Source organism: Nyctibius grandis, chromosome 12 (assembly GCF_013368605.1).
Source record: "Nyctibius grandis isolate bNycGra1 chromosome 12, bNycGra1.pri, whole genome shotgun sequence".
In the NCBI taxonomy this organism is placed as follows: Eukaryota; Metazoa; Chordata; class Aves; order Nyctibiiformes; family Nyctibiidae; genus Nyctibius; species Nyctibius grandis.
In genome coordinates, this window is record NC_090669.1 from 13,570,071 (window position 1) to 13,590,039 (window position 19,969).

The following is a 19,969-nucleotide window of genomic DNA, read 5'->3' on the forward strand; positions in this document are numbered from 1 at the left end:
TTTACAATGTTATTAGTTGCCAAGTAAGAGCACTGTCTCTCTGATGTCTACTAAATATGCTAAAACTAATTCTTGATTAAACTCTTTTGTGCGTATGCACTGAAGATGAAGTTTCTTCTTGCAAGACGTGTAAGCATGAGTGGTTGGTCTCCAGTGCTGGCTCTGTGCTCTCGTTGCCCCCCAGCACTCTGCATCCTTCTTGATGGAGTGTCTTGAAACACCGTTACTCTCACTGGTCAAAGGCAAGGCAGTAAAACCAGGTCTTAAAAAAAGACACCCAACACTTCTATTAAAAAAGGTTTAATCCAGCATGGTTTCTAAATATTAACCATGTACTATTCTCCAGCTGTGACATGCAGTACATTTTTTAATTAAAAAAGAGAAATACAAAACAATTGAATATAAAAATGAGCCCAGGTCCCCTGAAGTCACAGTGTGTGCCAGTAAAATACGACAATAGAAAGGAAACTAACGTGGAATTTCATACCAGAAAAGGTCCAAAGAGCTCTTTCTCATAAAAGCAAAGATTATTTGTCACATTTGGAAGCAACTTGTTTGCTTTTATTCAGTGGTCTGAATGTAGGAGATGTAGGAGCTGCCTGTTCGACAGCTCTGAATCTGGCCAGCATCTTCCCAAGCACCTGCTCGCTGTTAGGTACCGTGTTTCTGCCTGTCAGCAGCCAGCTGCTAGCAGGGAATTGGAACCCAAGCGGTAATTTTGTTCCAAAGGAAATCTGCCTTTATTGTTGTATCCCTGTTTTTAATTTACTCTGTTAGTACCATCTGCTCTCATTTTAATTACTTTTTGTTAAGGCCACCTGTTCTGGTACTATATTAATTTTTTTTTAAATGTATACAAGTTTCTTTGAAGCAGACCTATCTGATGCCATATGTAAGGAGCACACCATGCTTTTTCCAAGCCATATGTGTTTATAGGTGGACACAAATATTTCAAGGTAGGTTGTGCTACCCATGAAAACACCTTCTTGTAAATTCAGAAGGCTTTTCCCCCAGAATACTAGATAAATCATGAGATAAATCATGTCCTTCCAGGGGAAAAAAAAAAACCAAACCAAACAAACCAAAAACAAAACCAAACCAAAATACCCTCCCCCCCCACGCACATAAAAGAAGGGGTCTGGGAAAGTGAATTTCATTGCAGACATTCTTTAGTTTGGAGGTTGTTTTTTTTTTGCCTTTTCACAGTGGGAAGGAGGTATCGCCCTCCTGGGGCCCAGGTATCCTGAGTTTGACGGAAACAGTTGTCTGGTGTTCGAACCCAGCGGACTAAGTCCAGCGCTACTTCTCATGGGAGGACCAGTGTTCACAACACAGAGCATGAGATCAAACAGTGACATCTTGCACCCAAATGCTGGCAGACTTCGATAGGCAGATAATGTTGGGTGGTATTTGGCAAGCCTTCCTTACCTGTAGGTAACACCTATAAGGACTTCCACACAAATGGTAGGAAGGGGCCGGTAAGACAATGCCTCATCTGTTCTACCTCATATCTGTGGTGAAATTGCAGAAGATGGGATGTGACCCCATCAAAGCAGCTTAAAAAAGTGATATTGAGTGTTTGATGAGCAGGCTACCCTGCGGCACAATTATACTTTGAGGTTTGTTCTTGCTGCAGATTTCCAGTTGTCACTTTTTCTTGTCGCGGATAGGCAGTAGATATAAATGTATTGAAACCAACATGGTAACTATAATTACGCCTTCAGTGCTTGAGACAGTGGAATATTCAGACTTCAGATAAAGAAATACTGTTAGTTAATCAAGAAAAATACATATAAAATAGAGGCATTCTAAGCCTCTCCTCTTTGGCACAAGAGGAAGTATAAAAGCTTAAGTGTTAAAGATTTGGAATTAAGAAAGCATATTAAAAGCTCTGCTTATATGTGTAAAATACTGTGTTCCCGTTTACTCAGTACATTGTAGTGCTGAGTAAGGAGGGGCAACGGAGAATTGAGATGTGTTGTTTGGATAGAGATGTCTGTGGCAGGCTACTACTGTAAAATCCGTAGTTCAGAAGGAGTGTCTAATGGCACTGGGAATAGTCTCCTTTTCCACATCACTGCCCTGTCTGTGCTTTGGTGATTCCATAAACAGGGAGGTGGAAAGAGGACACCGAGGCTGAAACAAGGGAGATACTTCAGTTGGCAGTGCATTCAGCAGAGAGGAAAGTGCTTCATCATCTTCCCTTCACACTTGGTTGGTGTTCGGTTCTTCAGTCCGAGTCGGAATCCGAGTCCTCATCTGAAATTTAAAACAAGGAACAATAGTGAAAATGAAAACTGGAGATCTCCATGTCAGCTTTAGCTTTTGCTGGGAGAGATATGCAGGTGTCTGCTTCAAAGGATGTGGCATATTTAGGAAAAGGCTTGTAAAATGACAGTTCTAACATGATGGAGCTTTAAATGGTGTTTCAAAGGACTTGAGAAATGCTGCTGAGAGGCACTTAAACCACTGCAATGTAGATAACAGTTCAAATAAAAGAAGTTGCAGAGATATTGTTAGCATGACCACCAGAGGAAGTCTGCTGAAGACATGTTTCCTGTACTAGAATATTGCTGTTTGCGGGTCTCAGTTACACACTGCCAGTTAAACGCATCTGAAAACCAGAAGCTTTTAAGACATTAAGAAATCCCAGCAGGCCTGTAGAGGAACATCTTGCCCAAGCTTGAGACTCAGCTTGCAAGGAAGCAAGAGACTTCTGGCCTTGGCAGTTGAGAGCCCCAGCGTGAACATGAGTTTGGTGCTGAAGGAACAGTGCTGCAGGGCAGAGCCCTTCTTGCATGGTCAAATCATCGACACAAAGCTGCGTGACTGCGTATTTGTAAGTTTATATGTTTCTTTCTCCATCTCCAGGGAAATGAGATCTAATCTTTAGCCTAATTGTGTACCCTTGTCACCTGGTCTTCTTGAGGTCAGTTCAGTTTGTGGGGATGAACAGTTTTAAGTCAGTCTGTTTGCTATGATGTGTTCCCTTAATTCTTGCCTTTGTCTCTCTTTTTGACCTACAGCTTGCAAAACATGTAACAGTCTACTAAAATACCTAGAAAAGACTGTTAGCATTACTATAGACCTTCTAGGATTCTGTGAAGTCTTGGGTGTTTGCTTTTGAGGGGTTTTGTGGGTTTTGTTTTTGTGTGAGGTGTTTTTGGGGGTTTTGGGATTTGTTTGTTTAAGTGTGGAGCAGTCTTTTTCATCTGTGTGCGTGCAACGAGTAGTGTCACAGGGGCATGATGCCTGATTTGGGCTCCTGGGTACTGCAAAATAGCTACCTCTGTCCTGCCTTCACTTGAAATGGGTTTGAACTCCCAACAGCGGGTCCCTCTTTTTATCTTTGTCTAAATGGGTCTGTCTGATTTGAGGTAGACTGTACCTCCTACATTAGAAAGAAATTTGATAATCTTGTTAATTTTATGCTATGTAGCCCTTGGATTTCAAGGCCATTTGCCCACAGATGGTCAAAGCTTGATCCTGAATAAGAGGTAGTCATGATAAAGAGATGATAAAGAGAAAAGCGCTATTGGACAGAAAAGACTCTGGACTAATGGATGTTAATTATTAAGTTACCAAAAAAAAGGAAGATGTTTGTTCATTTTTAAAGAAAGACATCTTGATGGGAGGAAAAAAGTCTGTGCTGCACAATAATTTCTATAATTGGATTTGGGGCCTTTCAAAGTTAAGACGGCACAAAACTCTTGAGAAACTTCACATTCTTGGCTTGCCAGTTATCTTTATAAATCACTGAAATTTCAGTTGTTTTATTTAATACTAAGCAGCTTCATAATTCAGCATAGTTGTGCCATACAAAACCAAGGTAGCCAAGAATAGAAACTCGTATTACTAGGTGAGTGCTCTTGCTCCCCTGTGAAGGGTGAAATGGAGAAGAAAATCTCACGTTACATGCTTGTATAACCAAAATGGGGAATTCTACCTACCTTGTGACTTGCGCCCTTCAGGGGAATCAGAACTGCCTTGCTTGAGAAAAGTAACCAGGTCATTGAAGGTTATGTAGAAATCAATGGCGTACACTATTGTGGCTATAAATCCAAACACCTAAAATGGCAAAATAATATTCCTGAACAACCGCTCATGTCCATCAATGACAAACCAAAATAAGCTTAACTAACACAAGAAAAATTCTTAAAGGAAACTTGGGATTGATTTTTTTGGCCTGTGCCTTTCTAAAAAGACAGGGAAGGGAAATGTCTCGTGACCCATTGTCATCAACTAAATTACAGCTAATTTGAGAGCCTGAGTAGTGATCCCTGCAGTTGCTCTATCGGATGCGTCCTTAGCCCTTCCCCAGGCTACATCGCTCTCTGGCTCTGGGCACGTTCTGAGCGTCAGCTGGGAGCTACAGGAGAACGTAACCTGCACCTCCACCATCCCAGGGTATCTCTTTGCCACCAAGAAATCACCTCGATTTCTCTGGAAATATTTTTTTACTGGTTTGCAAGAAGACATGTCTATTGCAAAGTGAACTAGATTGAGATAAAATTATTCTGGAGTTACCTATTTAGTGTCAAAGAAGCAGCAGTGTGGCAAGAATAGGCTGGTTGTCAGTCTGAGAAGCTAAGGTTAACCTATGTTGCATCACTCTGTGTCTAAACCAAGTGATAGATTAAAACAAGATCTTTGTTTTGAAATTGTGTATGACTTGGGATGGTTTGGTAGGGGTTGCTGGCTAACACTACTAGGTATTGTTCTTCCCTATCTTTTAAAATTATTATGTAAATTTTATTTATGTTGTATACATTATTGATGCTTAGAGTCGAGTTGCAGATGGAGAGGCTGTATCTTATTTCTGAACACAAAATGCTGACGATGAAGGCTCTCTCCTGGGCAGTCCATGCACTGGAGGGTAAAATGACACTGCTCTTGTTTCAACTCATCCAAGTAAAATTAAGCAGTAGAGGCAGGAGGTTGAAATGACTTAATTTAGACTGTCCTTAGTAGTTACAGGTTTTATTTCTTTTTTATTATTATTTCCTTCATTCAAGGATCTTGATGTTCTTTGCAGGAACAGAGAAGTTGTATCTTCCCTGTAGAGCTGGTGAAATTGAAAAGCAGAATAGGTGCCCTCCCTAAGTAGTACAGTTAACACTGAGCAGCACCGTTAGGATGAAAAAACTATTCACTGATTCAAAACCTGTTTTTCTAAATAATGGACCATTCCTTCCTTGCTTTAGGCAAATCTAATTATCAGTTAGTTAACTGAAGAAACTTCTACTACTTGCAGTGGGGTCAAAACTGAATTGTTTCTAAAGTATGTCCATATGCAGTTCACCAAAATACCACAGTAGAAAGCTCATGTCTACTTACTCCTGCTGCTTTAGACGCTCCGTCGTTATATTTTGAGACCGCAGCAATTGAAATGGCAAAGTAAATAATGGCAGCAGTGACGCACCGCAAGAAATCCTGTAAAATAAGGAATGTTGCGTTCTCAGGTCAGTCGTGTAATTCCAACATACAAACTCCTCTAAAACTATTTCAGAAATGACCATTAAAAGCCTTTGTTGTTGCGTCAGTGGACTCGCCCGATGCTGGAGCGTGACTGCAGCCTGGTATTTTGTAGCGGATGAATTGTTCATCTGGGAAATATTTTTAAATGCGAGATGACCGGAATCTTGGCATAAGCTTCTGCCTACTTTTAACATGCGTATGTCAGGCAGACCTTTCTTCAGGCTGGGGAGGGCTCTCTTTCCGTGACGTTTAACGTGGAGCACAGCAAGAGCTCCAGGGGAAGAGTAATTTGAATTGCCTTATCGTTAAGCAGAACTCCTGCAGTACCAAAGGGGACCAGGCGTGTGCTTGTTTCTATACAGAAGTAGGCCTGTCTGTAGGAACTCCTCATTTAGGAACTAAACACTTTTAGTGTTTAAAACTATGATTTATACTTAGTACGTACACATAGGATGAAGCGAACCATCAAAATATGTGCTTCTGTGGCTGAGTGTAGCTCTGCAGGGCAGGGGCCGTGCCCTGCAGTACAAGCATCGATGTGCTGGAGCAGCAGTGCCTCTGAAGTGTATATTGAATAAAGAGCTGTGATTCCCAGGGCATGTGTAAATCATGTGAGCTGGAATAATGGTATCTTGACCTCTGTTCATAATTAGGTCTTCTGCTTTTCAGAACAGATGGATGAATAAGATGCTGTCTCAAAACACAAATCCTACAAGAAACTTGACTCTCCTGAAGTCAGGATGAGGTCAGTTATCTACGTTTTGCGGCTGGAGTATATTACGGTAATGGACATAGTAAACATACAAGCGCTTTTTTTGTCTTAGTTCTGGAATCAGATGCATGTAGAAAACGGGAAAACGATGGAACTGAGATTACCACCTTAAAGCCATGCACACTGTCGTGGTCAAAGTCACTGCTATTGTTTTATCCACCAGTGGCCTTGCTAATGTTATTTTTATACATTTAAAGCTCTAATTCAAATCTCACTATGACGAACTATTGCTAGACTGTACCCAAAGAGAATCCAGATCGATTGGATTAGCAGTTTATATGAAGTACTTGCACTGCTAGGCTCCCTTCCCGGTGGGCGGGTGAAGCAGCAGAGCTGGGATCGCCCGCGACAGCCCCCAGGAACCCCCCGAGGAACAGCCACCGTCCGCCCGCAAGAGCTGCAGGGCTTCCCCCCTTAACAAAAGTACTTGTCAGTTTGTTTGCGTGTCAGTATGACTCTGCATCTCAACAGCACTGACCTGGGAATTTTAAAACATTTCAGTAAAGTATATGCATTACTATATAGCATGCCTCAGTTTCCCCATTTGTAAGGGTGGCAATATTAAGGAGACCCCAGCAGTGGTCAGACCTAGTTAGGCTGATGTTGCCTGCTTCTGAAGATCCAGCCCTAAGCCATTTGCCTGGAATCGGGCATAAATTCTGTGCTTTAATAAAACCACGCTTTGTGTGAGCACCAAGAAGGCTCTGGTATGTGGTATAGCATGGTTTAAAGAGTGCTTTGGGGCCTCTTGAATGAGAGGCAATATGGACAGGTTTCTAATAAGGGGCTGAAGTTGTTAACAGTCAGCCTTAACTCCCGTATAGTCCCTTTTACTCTTGTTACGCTGTACAATGAAATCTGTGTTTTTACATTGCACATTTCACTTACTGTCAAAGGCCAGTAGAGTCCTTTAAACTTCTCGTTCAGTTTGGAGGCATAGGCAAAAAAAAGAAACAGTGCCAGCAGAAACTCTAGGAGCGGTGCCATCATGAAAGAGGCAGCTAGAGACGCAATATAGCAGATAAAGATGATAAATGACAGCACCTAGAGTAAAGGGAAAACACTAGTTATTCGCATGGAATAGCAGAGCCTCAGGCAGCTGAGCAGCTTTGAAGCGTTACTCTCCCTCCATATTTCTGTCAGGGCTGCTGGTGATGGCACATCTTGCTTCTGACTTTTTTTCTTTCCTTGGGCCAAATGAATTTGCTTGTTTAGCATGGAATAAATCTAAAGTAATGGTGTTTATTTCAATGCCTGTGAAGTTGACTTTCCAGAGAGCTCGGTGGATTTGCACCTCTCTGAGTCAGTCATTTGCTCTGGATTGTAAAACAGTTCTGACAACATAATTCTGAAAATAGAGCGGGGCATTGCCAAGCCAACAGAGCTTTAAGCTTTCAACCTGACAGTTCTCATTCGAAATCCAAATCATTGCTCAGATAGCCCGAAGTACCTCAGCACTTATAATATTCTTAGCCTTGAAAGAAAAAAGTCTGCTGTTGATGAATAGAAAAGAGCTGAGAATTAATTATTCTGTGATTCTGGCAGGCTCTGGTTCTAGTTTTCCAGTGTAGACAGCTGGTTTAGCAATAGGACAGATAACTCCCATAGATCTGTTTTATCTCCACGCTGTTTCCTGACTCTACAAAATAATAAAAATGGCATTTGTTTTCAAATTCAATTAAAATACCTTTAGAATACAGTTTATGGCTCAAAATGGAAAGTTTCACAATGGGAAAATAGGTAAAGAAAATACATTTTCACCTAAACCAGACAGTACCAAAGTGCTGTGCTACACTTCTGGACTTTCAGCTACTGTATTTCTATGTGAAAGTGGGAAGGGAGGGAACCGTGGAGAAACTTAATAAAATTTTCAAATGATGTACTGGGAGTTGGTCACTTCCAAGAAGAGGCTCCAGCCCTAGGGCTCTACTGCCTCATGTGGTAGATGGTGGTTGTTTTCTTCAAATTAGCTAAAAAAAAAAGTAGCTAGCATACTGAATAAAACATTTTCTGCAAGTGTGAGTATTATGTGCTATTTCATGCCTGAGCTGCTCTATTCAGCCTTTCCTCTTGGAGACAAATCTCCGCCTTAGCAATGCTCAGAGATGCTTTTGGTTAACATAGCAGCAGGTACTGCTGGAGCATTAGATTACAAGGATTTTTTGAACTTCTAAATTGGGACACTGACTCTTGTTCACATAATACTGAAAATAGATGTATTATTTTCCCCGAGATGGCACATCTGAAGGCAGATGGGGCTTCTTGAAAAGCATAAATGTTTGGACTGGGACGATCAATGCATTTGCCTCAGTGAATTTCAGATCTATGGATTTCTTTGCTTCTCTGCTACCATGTGTTCCTGGGAACCACCTGTACCTCAAAACCAAATCATTATTATACTTGAAAGATAAGGCTCCTATAATTAATTATTAATTAATAATTGCTCCTATGAGAGGTCAGTCAACCCTCAAATACATGTATCAGAAGAGCCCATTTAGGTTTAGGGGGCAACTAAGCAGTTTAATTCTGTTGACATAATTTCTTAATTTAATTAATTAATAAGCCTTTATTCTAAGCCTGTTTTTTTTTTGTGGAAAGCAGTCAGTTCTTGACCAGGATGCTAATAACTGGAATATATTGTTTTGATCCATTAGGACTGGGTGGTGAAGTTTGAGAGGATGTGCCATTTTTAGTAAGATACTATATTTAACTTAAAATGCCTATGCATTGTTCTTGCTTTATTGGGTTGTTAGAAACTGATTTGGTATAATATAGAGAGTTCACTTCTGCATCGAGGCCTGTTACCTGTTAGTATTTACCCTGTTTGTTGTTACTTATCCTGTTATTAGTTGCTTATTGCTTACTTAGCCTCTTTGCAGGTTTTTCTAGAGTTTTCATATAGCTGAGGGAACTTATCTTTAATGTGGTATTTTATTTCTGTGAATGAAAAGTGATAGGTACTCTTTGATAGAAGTGAATATAACAGAACTTGAAAACTGCTAAGAGAGAGGACTTCTTTCTCCTTCCTATCACGCTGCCTATTCCCTTCCCACCCCCCCAAACTAAAACCAGAAAGGACTGGACTTTAGTTTTGTGAAACTGCTTCACTTGCATTTGTGGAACATGATTTAGACACTGTTTCACGTTTTCTTGGTTTGAAAAGAAATCACCATGTAGCTAGGACATTTTTCTTCTGGTGTTAAAAAAAAAAAACCTCTCTTCCTTTTTCTGGCTAAAGGAAAGTGTGTGATAGCTGAGACGTAGAGACAGAGAAGTATGTGGGGACGAGCAGCAGCAGGGAGGAGATGTGTTCAGGATACGTCCCACCAACCCGATCCCCTTTCAACAGCGGAACATTAGACCTGAACTAAACTGGGTAGATCTCTTCTGAAAGAATTAAATGCAGCATTAAATAATACATCATACTAGAGCAGCGAGGGGAGGTAGAGAGGCAAATTTCAGATAAGTTGATGATGCACAGCAGAGATCACTTTGATCTCGATTCTGTTTGATACAGTGACTCCTGTGTTCTGCCTGCCTTCATCCAGAGAGAAGGTTTTTCTGTCAGAAGCATTAACTGTTAGGTGAAAAGAAGAGCCTTTGCGTTCTCTTAAGATCAGCCTTATGGTAATTTGTGTAATTTAAGGTTCCTGCTGTCTTCCCCTCGCCCTGATGGCCCTGGGCAGGTCCGCGTGGTTTGAAATGCAGTGCAGTGCCCGAGACCCTGCTGTAACGTGGCTTGGGATGCAAACAGGAACTGCTTCTGTGGCAAGAGCACGCCAAGGGGCTCCTGCTCCACTGTGCTGGTGGGATTCCTGCTTGGGTGCAAGGTAAGTTGCTGAAGAGACAAAAGGATCAGTCTGAGCAATTCAGCTTTCTAACTCAGTCTGATCTGGAGAAGCTGGCATCTGGGGAAATACTAGTTGTCCATTTTAAAATCTAGTTAACAGGCCAGTTATGTGCTCAAACCAACCCCTCGGTTATCGGTAGGATCACAGCAGTCTGCTGCTGTCTGTTCCTCAGCCCTGATGACCAGTAATTGTACTCTCGCCATCAGGAAGGGGAGGCAGGCAGGCGTTAGCACAAGAGAAACAGAAGGAAGGAGGTGCCTGAAGGCTCTGTCAGGCGACAGCTACAGTGCTACAGCTTGTTCCTTGGTTTTCGTTTCTTGTCTGCCTAGTGGCTACATCACAACCCTGACGTGGATTTTAATGCCAGATCTACTCAGTAACTTGGGGACAGCCCTGTATAATGCAAGAGCCCACAAAGCTGTTGGCTTTTGACCATGCTTCTCATTTCGTTTAGAGCTCCTTTCTCCTTCTGACAGGTGCAGTGCACGGACTCCCTGAGCAGTACTGGATATTATCTATCTTTTCTGAATTACAAAAGCGAGTAGGTTTCTTGTTATCTTGTCTGACCATTTAATTGCAGTGCTACTAACTGAAGCATTTGATGTCATCTAAAAATTTGGTAATCGAAAAAATATGCCTCTCCTCCCACAATACACACATTGATGTGCCCGTCTGTACCCAGAAATAATGAACACCTACCTACTTACTTTTCCAGACTTCAAGTCTTTGAGACAAACCTCTGGCAAACTGAAAGTTGCTCTAAAACCGATGAACTCAAAAGCAACCCTCATAATACAGCCTGACCCCGCTAAACACCGTCAGACGATCCACTGCACATCACACTTGTTTCGCACCGTTTTTCCTGAAGCTGCGTGTTTAAAAGTGATTTCAGCGAAAGGTCAAGCAATGGGATCGTCATTCTTCTAACAGCTCTGTGTCTATGCTAAACCAAAACAAAAACCAGCAAGAGAGGAAGTTTGTGAGGCTCAGTGCAGTTGCAAGTTCATTTCTAGCACTTTCAGGCTCAGAAAGCACCGCTGCTTCTGGGAGGAAAAAACAAGTAGCGTTTTGTCAGTTTTGTCCATTTGTATTCATACAGGGGGCTTCTTTTTCCTTTGGGATTACATCCTCGGCATTGATAGCAGCTTGGAGTCCGAGTGGTTCCTGCGCTGCTGCTGAAAGGTTAGCGTGGGTGTCGCCAGCTTCACTGTGGAGGAATATTTGGATGCAGAAAGCTCTAGTGCAGCAAAGAACAGAGCCTGATCCTTTCATTGTCTGGCAGTGGTAAGACTATAAAAAATCCTGGCAAAAAAGAGGCCTGATTCTTCGTTCAGCACCTTTTTTGTGGGAATGGGAATGTACATAACAGAGGAAGAACTGTTACATGTTACTTTTTGTTTTTTAAAGGAACTTCTTTGGTATTGTATTTCAAAAAGTAATTTTCTCTCATGTAATTACTACTTAATATTGTGTTGCTGGGCTGCTTAAACTGGCCAGGCATTGTGAAGTTATACTGTATCATATAACCAGCTTGCAATCTAAGGTACAAAAAATAATTAGAATGGTTAGAAAGCACTGTGCTCCTTAAGGGTGGGAGGACTGCCGAAGTGCTGAGGTCATGGCAGAGTGTGAAGGCGTTTGTCCCGTCTGTGCAGGGAGAACAGACCCGCCGCAGCCCGTTGGGGACGATGCGGATGCCAGGAAGCAGCTGACATCATCCCATCCGTGCCCCGGTGCCCTCCACTCGCTGCTCTGTGGGGTCACATGCCTGCTGCTCGGTTCCCCTCCACAGAGAAGAACAGGTTCACTTAAACAGTTGTAAAAGTGGGTAGCGGTGATCTCTTTTGGACAAGAGTGTATTTTGTTATTGTTTATTGGCAGAGAGAGACAGTAGATCACTTCGTGGTCTCTGCTATTCAGTTACTTCTTCTCCATCGTTATTTGTCATGGAGGTGAAGTTCTTGATTCCCTCAGAAACAGCTCCAAGGGTCACCTTCTGGCTACAGACCCAGAGAAAGGCACAGGGGTTGTCTTCAAAGGAGGCTTTACACAGAGCAGCTGGAAGTTACAGTTATGAAGGTCAGTTCAGAGAAGACTGAACAGAGAGAAGAAGGACAGGAAAAGAGGAGAAAAATAGGCACAACCTTTGTGTCACCACAAAGGTGACATGACCTTACACAGGACCGCCTTACATATTCATATATATATTATTAAAAAAACACCTAGTGCCTCTGCATACTGACTTCAGGGGACTAAGGAGATGCCAATTAAAGTAGTCACTGGGAAAAACATAAAAGCTTGACTGAAATAGCTGGGGTGAGCAGCAGAATGTGTAAGTGTGGATCTTGCCTGGACAAGCTCTGGTGGCAGGTATGAGAGTGGCTGTTAAATGGTTCCAACACAGGACAGAGGGAACTGAAAAATGCATCTCTTGAGGGGGCAAAAGAGCATGGATGAGATGCTGACCTCCAAGATAGCAACTTGGTATTTAGGAAAAATGAGTAGCTTAAGAGAAGAGTGTTCAAATATATAGAAGAAATAAGAGTATGGGGAGAAAATAGAAAGAAAAAAAAAAGAGAAAAAAAATAACCTGGCAGATAAAGCATGGTGATTAGAAAGTGGAGGAGCGAGACAGTGAGAATAAATAGGATCAGGAGAGACAGCAAAGCTTATACACGTACTTGATGTTACTGCTTCTTTGTGGCTATGTAGCTATCCCGGGTGGAATAAAAAATTAATAAGGCAGGAAGATCAAAAGGAAAAGGAGTGTGTGTGTGTGTGTGTGTGTGTGTAACTTCCTTCTCTGAATAAAATTTGAGATTATAATTAAGCTTCTAGCAGTAATCAGCTTCATTGCCAGCCTAACTTGTTCTGGAGGAAGCACCAGAATGCCCAGACCCGACAGCCCACAGAGCAGGTTACATGCCGACATGAAAATCGCACCCGAACATTGTGAAGATCCATACTCACTTCATGTGAAAGTGTGTGTAAATGACATTTTTAAAAAGTGGCTACAGGAGTTTCCTTCCATGCATACAAAGCACTCCTCGGCGGCAGCGCGGAGCTCCCTGCTCCCGGGACAGCCGCCTGTGCCACCCTCTCTGGGACGCCCCAAACTGCACCGCGGGCGCCAGCGCTCCCAGCCACCTCCAGCAGCACCAGCGAAGGGAACAGCCTGGCGTGGATGTGGCAGTTGTGTTACTTTACAAAGTCTGAGTGGGTCCACTATAATTTGTGACAGCGGAACCGATCATTTGCCAGCCACTTCCACTGGGCAAGACGAGGCTTTTTAATGAGGTTACTTACACCAAGTACACAGCCAGCACGGTCACTGGGCTGAGGGAATTTGCTGAAGCCAACGCCTGTTCCCTTTCTGACACAGACCCAAAAAGAAGTATAACCATCTGCCCCAGTCAAGATAGACCTGTAAGTTGCTGCTTTGCTGTGGTGGTAGTATATTTTTCAGTATATGGTGGTTTGGGTTTTTGAATGTTGAAAAAAAGTGACTTGGCATTTCCTGCAGCTGAACAGAGACCCTCTGATCTACCTGCAGAGATGCCACTGTTTGCGTGACTTTAAAGGCGGAGAAATAAAGTGCATCTCTCATGACTTGCCGAATAATAATGTGACAGAGATATTCGGTAACAATAATGAGAACCCATTTTGTTTCTGAACAAAAGACACTATTCAAACTCTGTATCCCATGAATACTATTTACATACATTTAAGCAGAACCCAACCCCACCCCGTATTAGCACTATGTCAAAGAGGAAAAATCAAACATTCAAGACAAGAAATACAAAGCTAAAGATGAAACACAGATTTAAACTATGATAGATTTAACTTGGACTCATCTTCAATTATTTGGCACTGCATTTCTCTAATTGTATACAGGCTGGATTTATTCTCGGGCCTGTGTTGTCTTCAAGGGTTTCTTCTGGCAAAGCTGAGACAACTGGAGAGAAATTACTGCTGCTGCCTCCCCTCTGCCAGGAAACGACGTCCTAAGCACGTGGGCTGGCCTGCGAGGAGCACGCAGAAAGCTTCGCTGCAGCTTCAGCAGATGGGATTTTAGAGCTCCTTTCAGCCACCAAACCCTCAGGAAGCCCTGAGTGGCCTTACAAAGGATAAATCCCTGTTTTGTCAAGACAGAGCAGTTTTTATTACTCCAAGGAGGCATAATCAGTACTTCTCTATGACAACAAAAGGGTGAGTCTGGTCCCATGACCAAACCAGTATTCCTCAAATACGTCATCACTCAGAGATGTTAAAAAGCCAGGCTCTCTGAAAGTCCTAATTTACTGTCTGTGAGCTTGTATAGGAAATACAAGTATGTAACAAAAACATGTGCCAAAGGAGCAAAGTTAGTGGGGCTTTGGTATCTCCTAAATGTGTGGTTTTGTCAGTGACAGATGCTGTATGAGTGATGGGGGGTACCTGGAATTTTTAGGGCATTCTCAGTGGAGCTGATAAGACTGTGGCCTGCCTTTCCCCACCACAGAAGTCATCCTCATCTGAATGGGGGAGTTGTCCTCTCCAAGCCAGCCTTTCACCTGACTGTTCCCCTCGATGTCTGCTGTAGGGTTTGTGAGGCCCTCACAGGGCTGGTAGAGAAGGGCTGGTCAGGGAGCCTGGCGGCGCTGCCTCCTCCTGCCCGTCCCTTCCCTTTCTCTTGCTTGAATTTCCTTGTCTCCTTGTCTGAGCTAGCACTGGGGATAGCCAGCAACAACTTACACATCTAAACAGTGCCCTGCGTACTTGACTACTAGTTTGGGCTGTCCCAATATTTGATTACCTGCTGTCAAAACTCCAGCTAAAATTACAGAGAACTTAAGTGTTTAAATTTCTCATTATTTCTAGTATAAAATCATGTTGAAGATCTAATTTCAATCAACTTAACTTCCTCTTAAAATTTAACTTTGGATTGTCAAATACCCCCTACTCATGGGTTAAGTTTTCTCTTTCCCTACCACGTGGGTACTGTGCCATCTGTCAGGCTTTAAGCCTTTACAAGTAAAACACCAGAAAGTGTTACACCAAAAATCAAAGGCCCGTAATTGCCACCAGCCCCGATCTCAGAACTTGGACTTAAAGAAAAAACATCATAAATTAATGAGTTAGATCTTTCTTGACATACTCAGGAGAGGCTGTCTGGTAAACCATGCTTCCCCCCCGGCACTGGAGGTAACACAAATCTGGATTCACACTGCAAAGAGGTTAAAATGAAATCAAAGCTGTTTCTAACCGAAAAGGGGTTCCTGCTAAAGGGGAACACACTTAAGGCACTGGAAGCTTAACATGACAAGTATTTTGGTTTCCTAACGTGCTCTGCCTGAACACAATCAACTGAACCTTCAGCCCTGCAGTGTCCCCCATGTCAGTACGGTTGTTCCCCGTTTCCCCCCAGCTGTGCTCCCCCTCGGCCCGCACCGCGCTGTAGCCGGACAGACGAACAGCAGCGAGGAGGGTCTGTTCAGCTCAGCAAGGGGGTGAGCCCTTCCCTTCGCACCGCCCCTCTCCCTGCAGGTAACCGGCACGTTACGGGGGCACACGCCCGGAGCCCCCGGCCTCACCGGCAGCTCTGCCCCGGGGCGGGGGGCTGCGGGCCGGCCCCGGCAGTTCCCACCCCCCCAAATCCGTGCGCGCTCCCCCGCCCCGGGGCTGCCCCCGCCCTTACCGACTCCGCGAGCAGGAGCTGGCCCTTGCGGGAGCGGAGCAGCTCCCGGGGGGCCAGGAGCGAGCGCAGCCCGGGCGGCGGCGCGGCGGCCCCCGCGGCCTCGGGCTCCTCCATGGCTGCGAGCTGCTCCGGCGGCCGCGGGCTGGCGGTTGGGGCGGTGGTGGGGGTGGGTGGGTTTTTTTTCTTGAAGGAGGGAAGCGGAAATCGTGACACTGCGGAAACGCGAAAAAAAGTTTCAGCATCCCCAAATCTGGGGGGTGCGGCCGTGCGCTCGGGGCGGCGGGAGGGGGGTGGGTGTGTGTGTGCTCCGCCGGCTGCCCCGGGGCTGCCCGTCCCCAGCCCCCGGGCCCGGGGCTGCCGCCACAGAAGCTGCAGGGGGTTCCCGCAGGGGCAGTGCGGACCCGGGCCGCCGGCACCAGCCGGGTGCGCCGAGCCAGCTCCGGCCCCGCGCCGGGGCTCCGGGGCAGCGGAGCCGCAGCGCAGCCGGGGGCGGTGGCTCGGGCCGTGCCCCGCCGGTAGCCGTGTGCGCTGCCCGGCCGCCCGCCCCCGGCACGGCTCCCGGTGCTGCCCGGGAGGGCTGTCCCGGCTCTGAGCACACCTCAGCGTCTGAAAAAGCGTTTTGCCCCGCACCCCCTTTTCCCAACGCGTGCCCCGTGTTTGTTCGCTGGTGGCCGTTGCACGGTGTCAGCCTTGAGACTCTTCCCATCGGTTTGGACAATCAGACTCTCTCCCATGCGGGGCTTAACTTTACCGTTGGTTTTCAGTGTAGGAGCATCTGTAGGAGCAGTCCTCCCTAAGTATTTCATGTGGCTTATAACACGAACTTAATATTATCTTCTATCTATCTTCATTGCACTGCAATACAGTAGTGATTGTGTTGCACCAGGGAGACTGCGGTTGTTTTCAGCGCTATTCTGAACATAAGGAAAATTCGGGGATCAAAAGGTGTCACAGCAATAAAGCTCTCACGTAGCATGAGACAGTCGTCAGCCAAGAGGCTGATCTATGGAATGAGGAACACAAGGGTGAAAAAGAATCTGTTCCTAAAGATGTTTATTGGTACATGAAATCAAGTAATTTTTACTTAATAAATTAATAATGTTAAGTAATACACTTAGGCCTATTTGTATTGTCTTTTTATTACAGAAAGAAGACACTTACCAAATTAATTTTCATACAGGTGAAAATGTAATTAAGTTTAGAAAAACATGACCTATTTTTGTGAAGCTTTTACTGGTGAAATTGCAACGCTGAAACTAGATTTGTAAATGTAAGAAAACTTATGAACAATACTTGCAAAAATATACATAAATGAACACATGAAATTACAAATTCTTTAAAAAGAGATCAGCAAAACAGTCATAAATGGAGAAATCGTTCTTTTACTACAACAGTAATCTTATTTTGCAGGAGTATTCCTTCTTGGTCCATTAAAGCTAATCTTCTGGAAAACAAGGACCGCGTCGATAATAGAGAGAACAAACAATATAAGACCCAACACCTGTAAAAATAACGATCATGTTAGTTTCCCCATAGAATCTCTGTCTTTTACTGTAGTGACTCATCTACCATTCCTCCAAGAAGCAGTAAACACATCTTCCTAACTTGCTTCTGGCCTTCTAAATATATGCGTGATGTGAGACAGCTGATAAATTAAACATCCATATTTAAATCCCATCAGCCTTTCATACAGGAGTCTACACCCTGGCTTTGGTTTGATGTTTGTCTGAAGCCTTGGAGATGATGTGTTCCCCTTGAAAGCTAAGCTGATGCTGCATTATGCCAGACAATGCTTTTATCCTCAATGAAAACCCTTCCATCTCTTTAAGGACTGCCTAATTAATGGCATTGGCCCGGAGACAAGTCAACATTTGCAGAAACAAGCCTAGCAAAAAAAAATAGTGCTTCTCTCCTCTGAAGGTCTGAACGGGAAACATATTCCAAATTGAAGAAAATGTACACAAGTATGTAAAAAATATACAACTTCAAGCAGGCAACTGGAAAAATGTGTTTGCAAAACGGCCGCTGAGTTACGTGCTCAGCTCTTGCCCTTCAGCCCGATCCCACATGCATGCAATCTTTTGGATGCAAGCATGTTTTAAAATGGCATTATCTGATCAGTGGGAGGCAAGCTTTTCAGGAGAGCACAGTTCAGGGCAGTTTGTGCCCCAGGAGTTCAGGCCTGGGGGCAATTCTGTTCCTCCTAACATTGAAGATGTCAGCCATTCTACCCAAACTTGTTTTCCAAGCTACCTGCTTCGTCTCCTATTTCCAGTTTAGCTTTAATTTGTATTAACTTCACAACTGAGAATATAAATTATGTTCTAGCATAGCCGGTCACTTTACCAGAAGTCTCCTTTTTGCTTGGGTTGTCATTGCCAGCACCAGTGAAGGCAACAGCTTTGCACCTCCCATGCTCTAAAGCTGGTTTTGAAAAACTCCTGTGGCAAGTTCTGTGTTTCTTTTGGTTGCTTGCTGCGCTTTAGCTTATCTTGTATTTCAGCAGACTAAATACTTTCAAAATGGAGTTTGCCCCCTTATTGTTTATGAATTTTAGTTATATTAGTTTTAATTTGAATTAAAAGTAGCAGTTGCTTAAACTACTGAAGTGGTTTAATCTTAAGTACACAAAAATCTTTATATTCATAGTATGAAATAGTATTCCAACTGCCATAATTTCTCAGTTTGTATCAGAAAAAATAATATACATATGAGGAGGGAAGTACCAGCACGTCTGTTAAAAAATTTCATCTCCATTCAGCAGAATTGTAGGCATTTCTTCTTAAATAGTGTAACCAAACTGGAGAGTCCTAAAAGAGCTAGAGATTCTCCCACCTATGATTTCAAGCTATGGAAGCAAATGCAGGTTACTCAAATTAGTTAAACTCCACGAGTTTTCAGTGTTGGTACTTCTCTGTAGTAATATCTTTAAATTACTAATGATTTGAAGATTTTTTTTTTTTTTGTGATATACATTGAATGTGTATTCACTTTTGCTTGCGACTGCTGAGTACCTTCTTCCATGACAGTGTTATTTTCATGGTCTTACCACAACGTAAGTATGCCAAGAGGTTCAAATCTACTTTAAGAACTGAAATTCGTTAATAATGTTCCTACTTACTCCTCCAGCCACTGTCCCATTGTTGGTCTTGATTATTACTGCAAACAGGCACACAACGAGGAGGAACAACGCTGCAATCACCGAGTTGAAAAAATCCTGAAACAGCCAGTGGAAGCAAAATATTTATTCTGACAGACACGCCTGAAGGACGCGCAGAGCTCCGAGCGTGTCGGCATCACTAACAATCGCGGGTTTGCCACGCAAATGGCATTGCAGCGCGATCCACAGTGACCCCCGGTGGTGTGATGTTAAACAGAGCGTTTGTGATAGAACTTCCTCATTTTACCTTTTTTCTTTTCGCAGTCAAATTTATGCAACTTGGCTACGCTTGGTAGTCTAAAGCAGCAAACAAATTTTAAAAAGGACGGTAAGGAGAACTCATCAATATTTAAGTGAAAGTGTGTGTGTGATTTGTGCTGTGAAGGATGAAGTGCACAGTATGACGAAGTGAAGCAAATCGTGCTCGTTACAGGAGGGGCTGCTGCGGGGTGTGAGGCAGCTGTGCAGAAGAACAGTGTCATCTCTGTTAACAAAAATGAAACACTGATTTTTGCTTTAACTGTACAGAAACAGTAACTGAAGGGGTGGCCAACAGCCGCGCGAGCAGGCAGCCGCACGGCGGGTACAGCCCTCCCGGGGCCGCCGACACTCACCGCCAGCGGCCAGAACAGCCAGTGCATCTGCTTGTCCAGCCGGAGCAGGTATAGCAGGAAGAACAGCGCGCTGAAGGCCGCCTCCATGGCGACCAGCGTGGTGTACGCGCCGTCGGCGCGGGAGACCACGAAGCACAGGAACGCGATAAACGCCACCAGCTGAGGGGACACAACGGGTAACGGTGGGTCAGCGCCGCGCCCGCGCTCCCCCCCGGGACCCCGCCCCGCTCCCCTCAGGGCCTACCGCGCGGGTGAGCTTCACGATGCCCCGCGGGGAGAAGACGAAGCCGCTGTCCACCACCGCCATGGCTGCGGGACGGGACCGGCTGACTGCTCTCGGCTGGGACCGGCCCAGCCCCGCTGCGCCCCTGGGCCTCCCCGGCGGCGGAAGTGAGCGCACAGCGGCCGGAAGCGGGG

The 19,969-nt window shown here is 44.3% G+C and overlaps 2 protein-coding genes across 2 annotated transcripts; both read right to left on the reverse strand.

Annotated features, from left to right (window-relative positions):
• Positions 1–284: 284 nt before the first annotated feature.
• On the reverse strand, positions 285–15,898 carry CMTM3 (CKLF like MARVEL transmembrane domain containing 3). Its single transcript, XM_068411429.1, has 5 exons — positions 15,779–15,898; positions 7,139–7,294; positions 5,338–5,433; positions 3,951–4,068; positions 285–2,259 (listed from the first exon to the last, which is right to left on the reverse strand). Exons 1-5 carry the CDS (start codon positions 15,890–15,892, stop codon positions 2,231–2,233), a joined length of 513 nt encoding a protein of 170 aa, XP_068267530.1. The 5' UTR covers positions 15,893–15,898; the 3' UTR covers positions 285–2,230.
• Positions 15,899–16,814: 916 nt separating this feature from the next.
• LOC137669418 (chemokine-like factor) lies at positions 16,815–19,952 on the reverse strand. The gene is made up of 4 exons (XM_068411506.1): positions 19,797–19,952; positions 19,553–19,711; positions 18,900–18,995; positions 16,815–17,279 (listed from the first exon to the last, which is right to left on the reverse strand). Exons 1-4 carry the CDS (start codon positions 19,857–19,859, stop codon positions 17,178–17,180), a joined length of 420 nt encoding a protein of 139 aa, XP_068267607.1. The 5' UTR covers positions 19,860–19,952; the 3' UTR covers positions 16,815–17,177.
• Positions 19,953–19,969: the final 17 nt, after the last annotated feature.

What these genes read in the sequence shown, in the direction of transcription:
- CMTM3 (XM_068411429.1), bottom strand. Translation starts at nt 15,892, where the DNA reads ATGGAGGAGCCCGAGGCCGCGGGGGCCGCCGCGCCGCCGCCCGGGCTG. An exon ending in AGCTCCTGCTCGCGGAGTCG is followed by an intron (nt 7,295 to 15,778) that starts GTAAGGGCGGGG and finishes CCTTTACTCTAG; the next exon opens with GTGCTGTCATTTATCATCTT. An exon ending in GAGCGTCTAAAGCAGCAGGA is followed by an intron (nt 4,069 to 5,337) that starts GTAAGTAGACAT and finishes TTGCCATTTTAG; the next exon opens with GTGTTTGGATTTATAGCCAC.
- LOC137669418 (XM_068411506.1), bottom strand. Translation starts at nt 19,859, where the DNA reads ATGGCGGTGGTGGACAGCGGCTTCGTCTTCTCCCCGCGGGGCATCGTG. An exon ending in GGCTGTTCTGGCCGCTGGCG is followed by an intron (nt 18,996 to 19,552) that starts GTGAGTGTCGGC and finishes TGGCTGTTTCAG; the next exon opens with GATTTTTTCAACTCGGTGAT. An exon ending in ATGGGACAGTGGCTGGAGGA is followed by an intron (nt 17,280 to 18,899) that starts GTAAGTAGGAAC and finishes TTATTTTTACAG; the next exon opens with GTGTTGGGTCTTATATTGTT.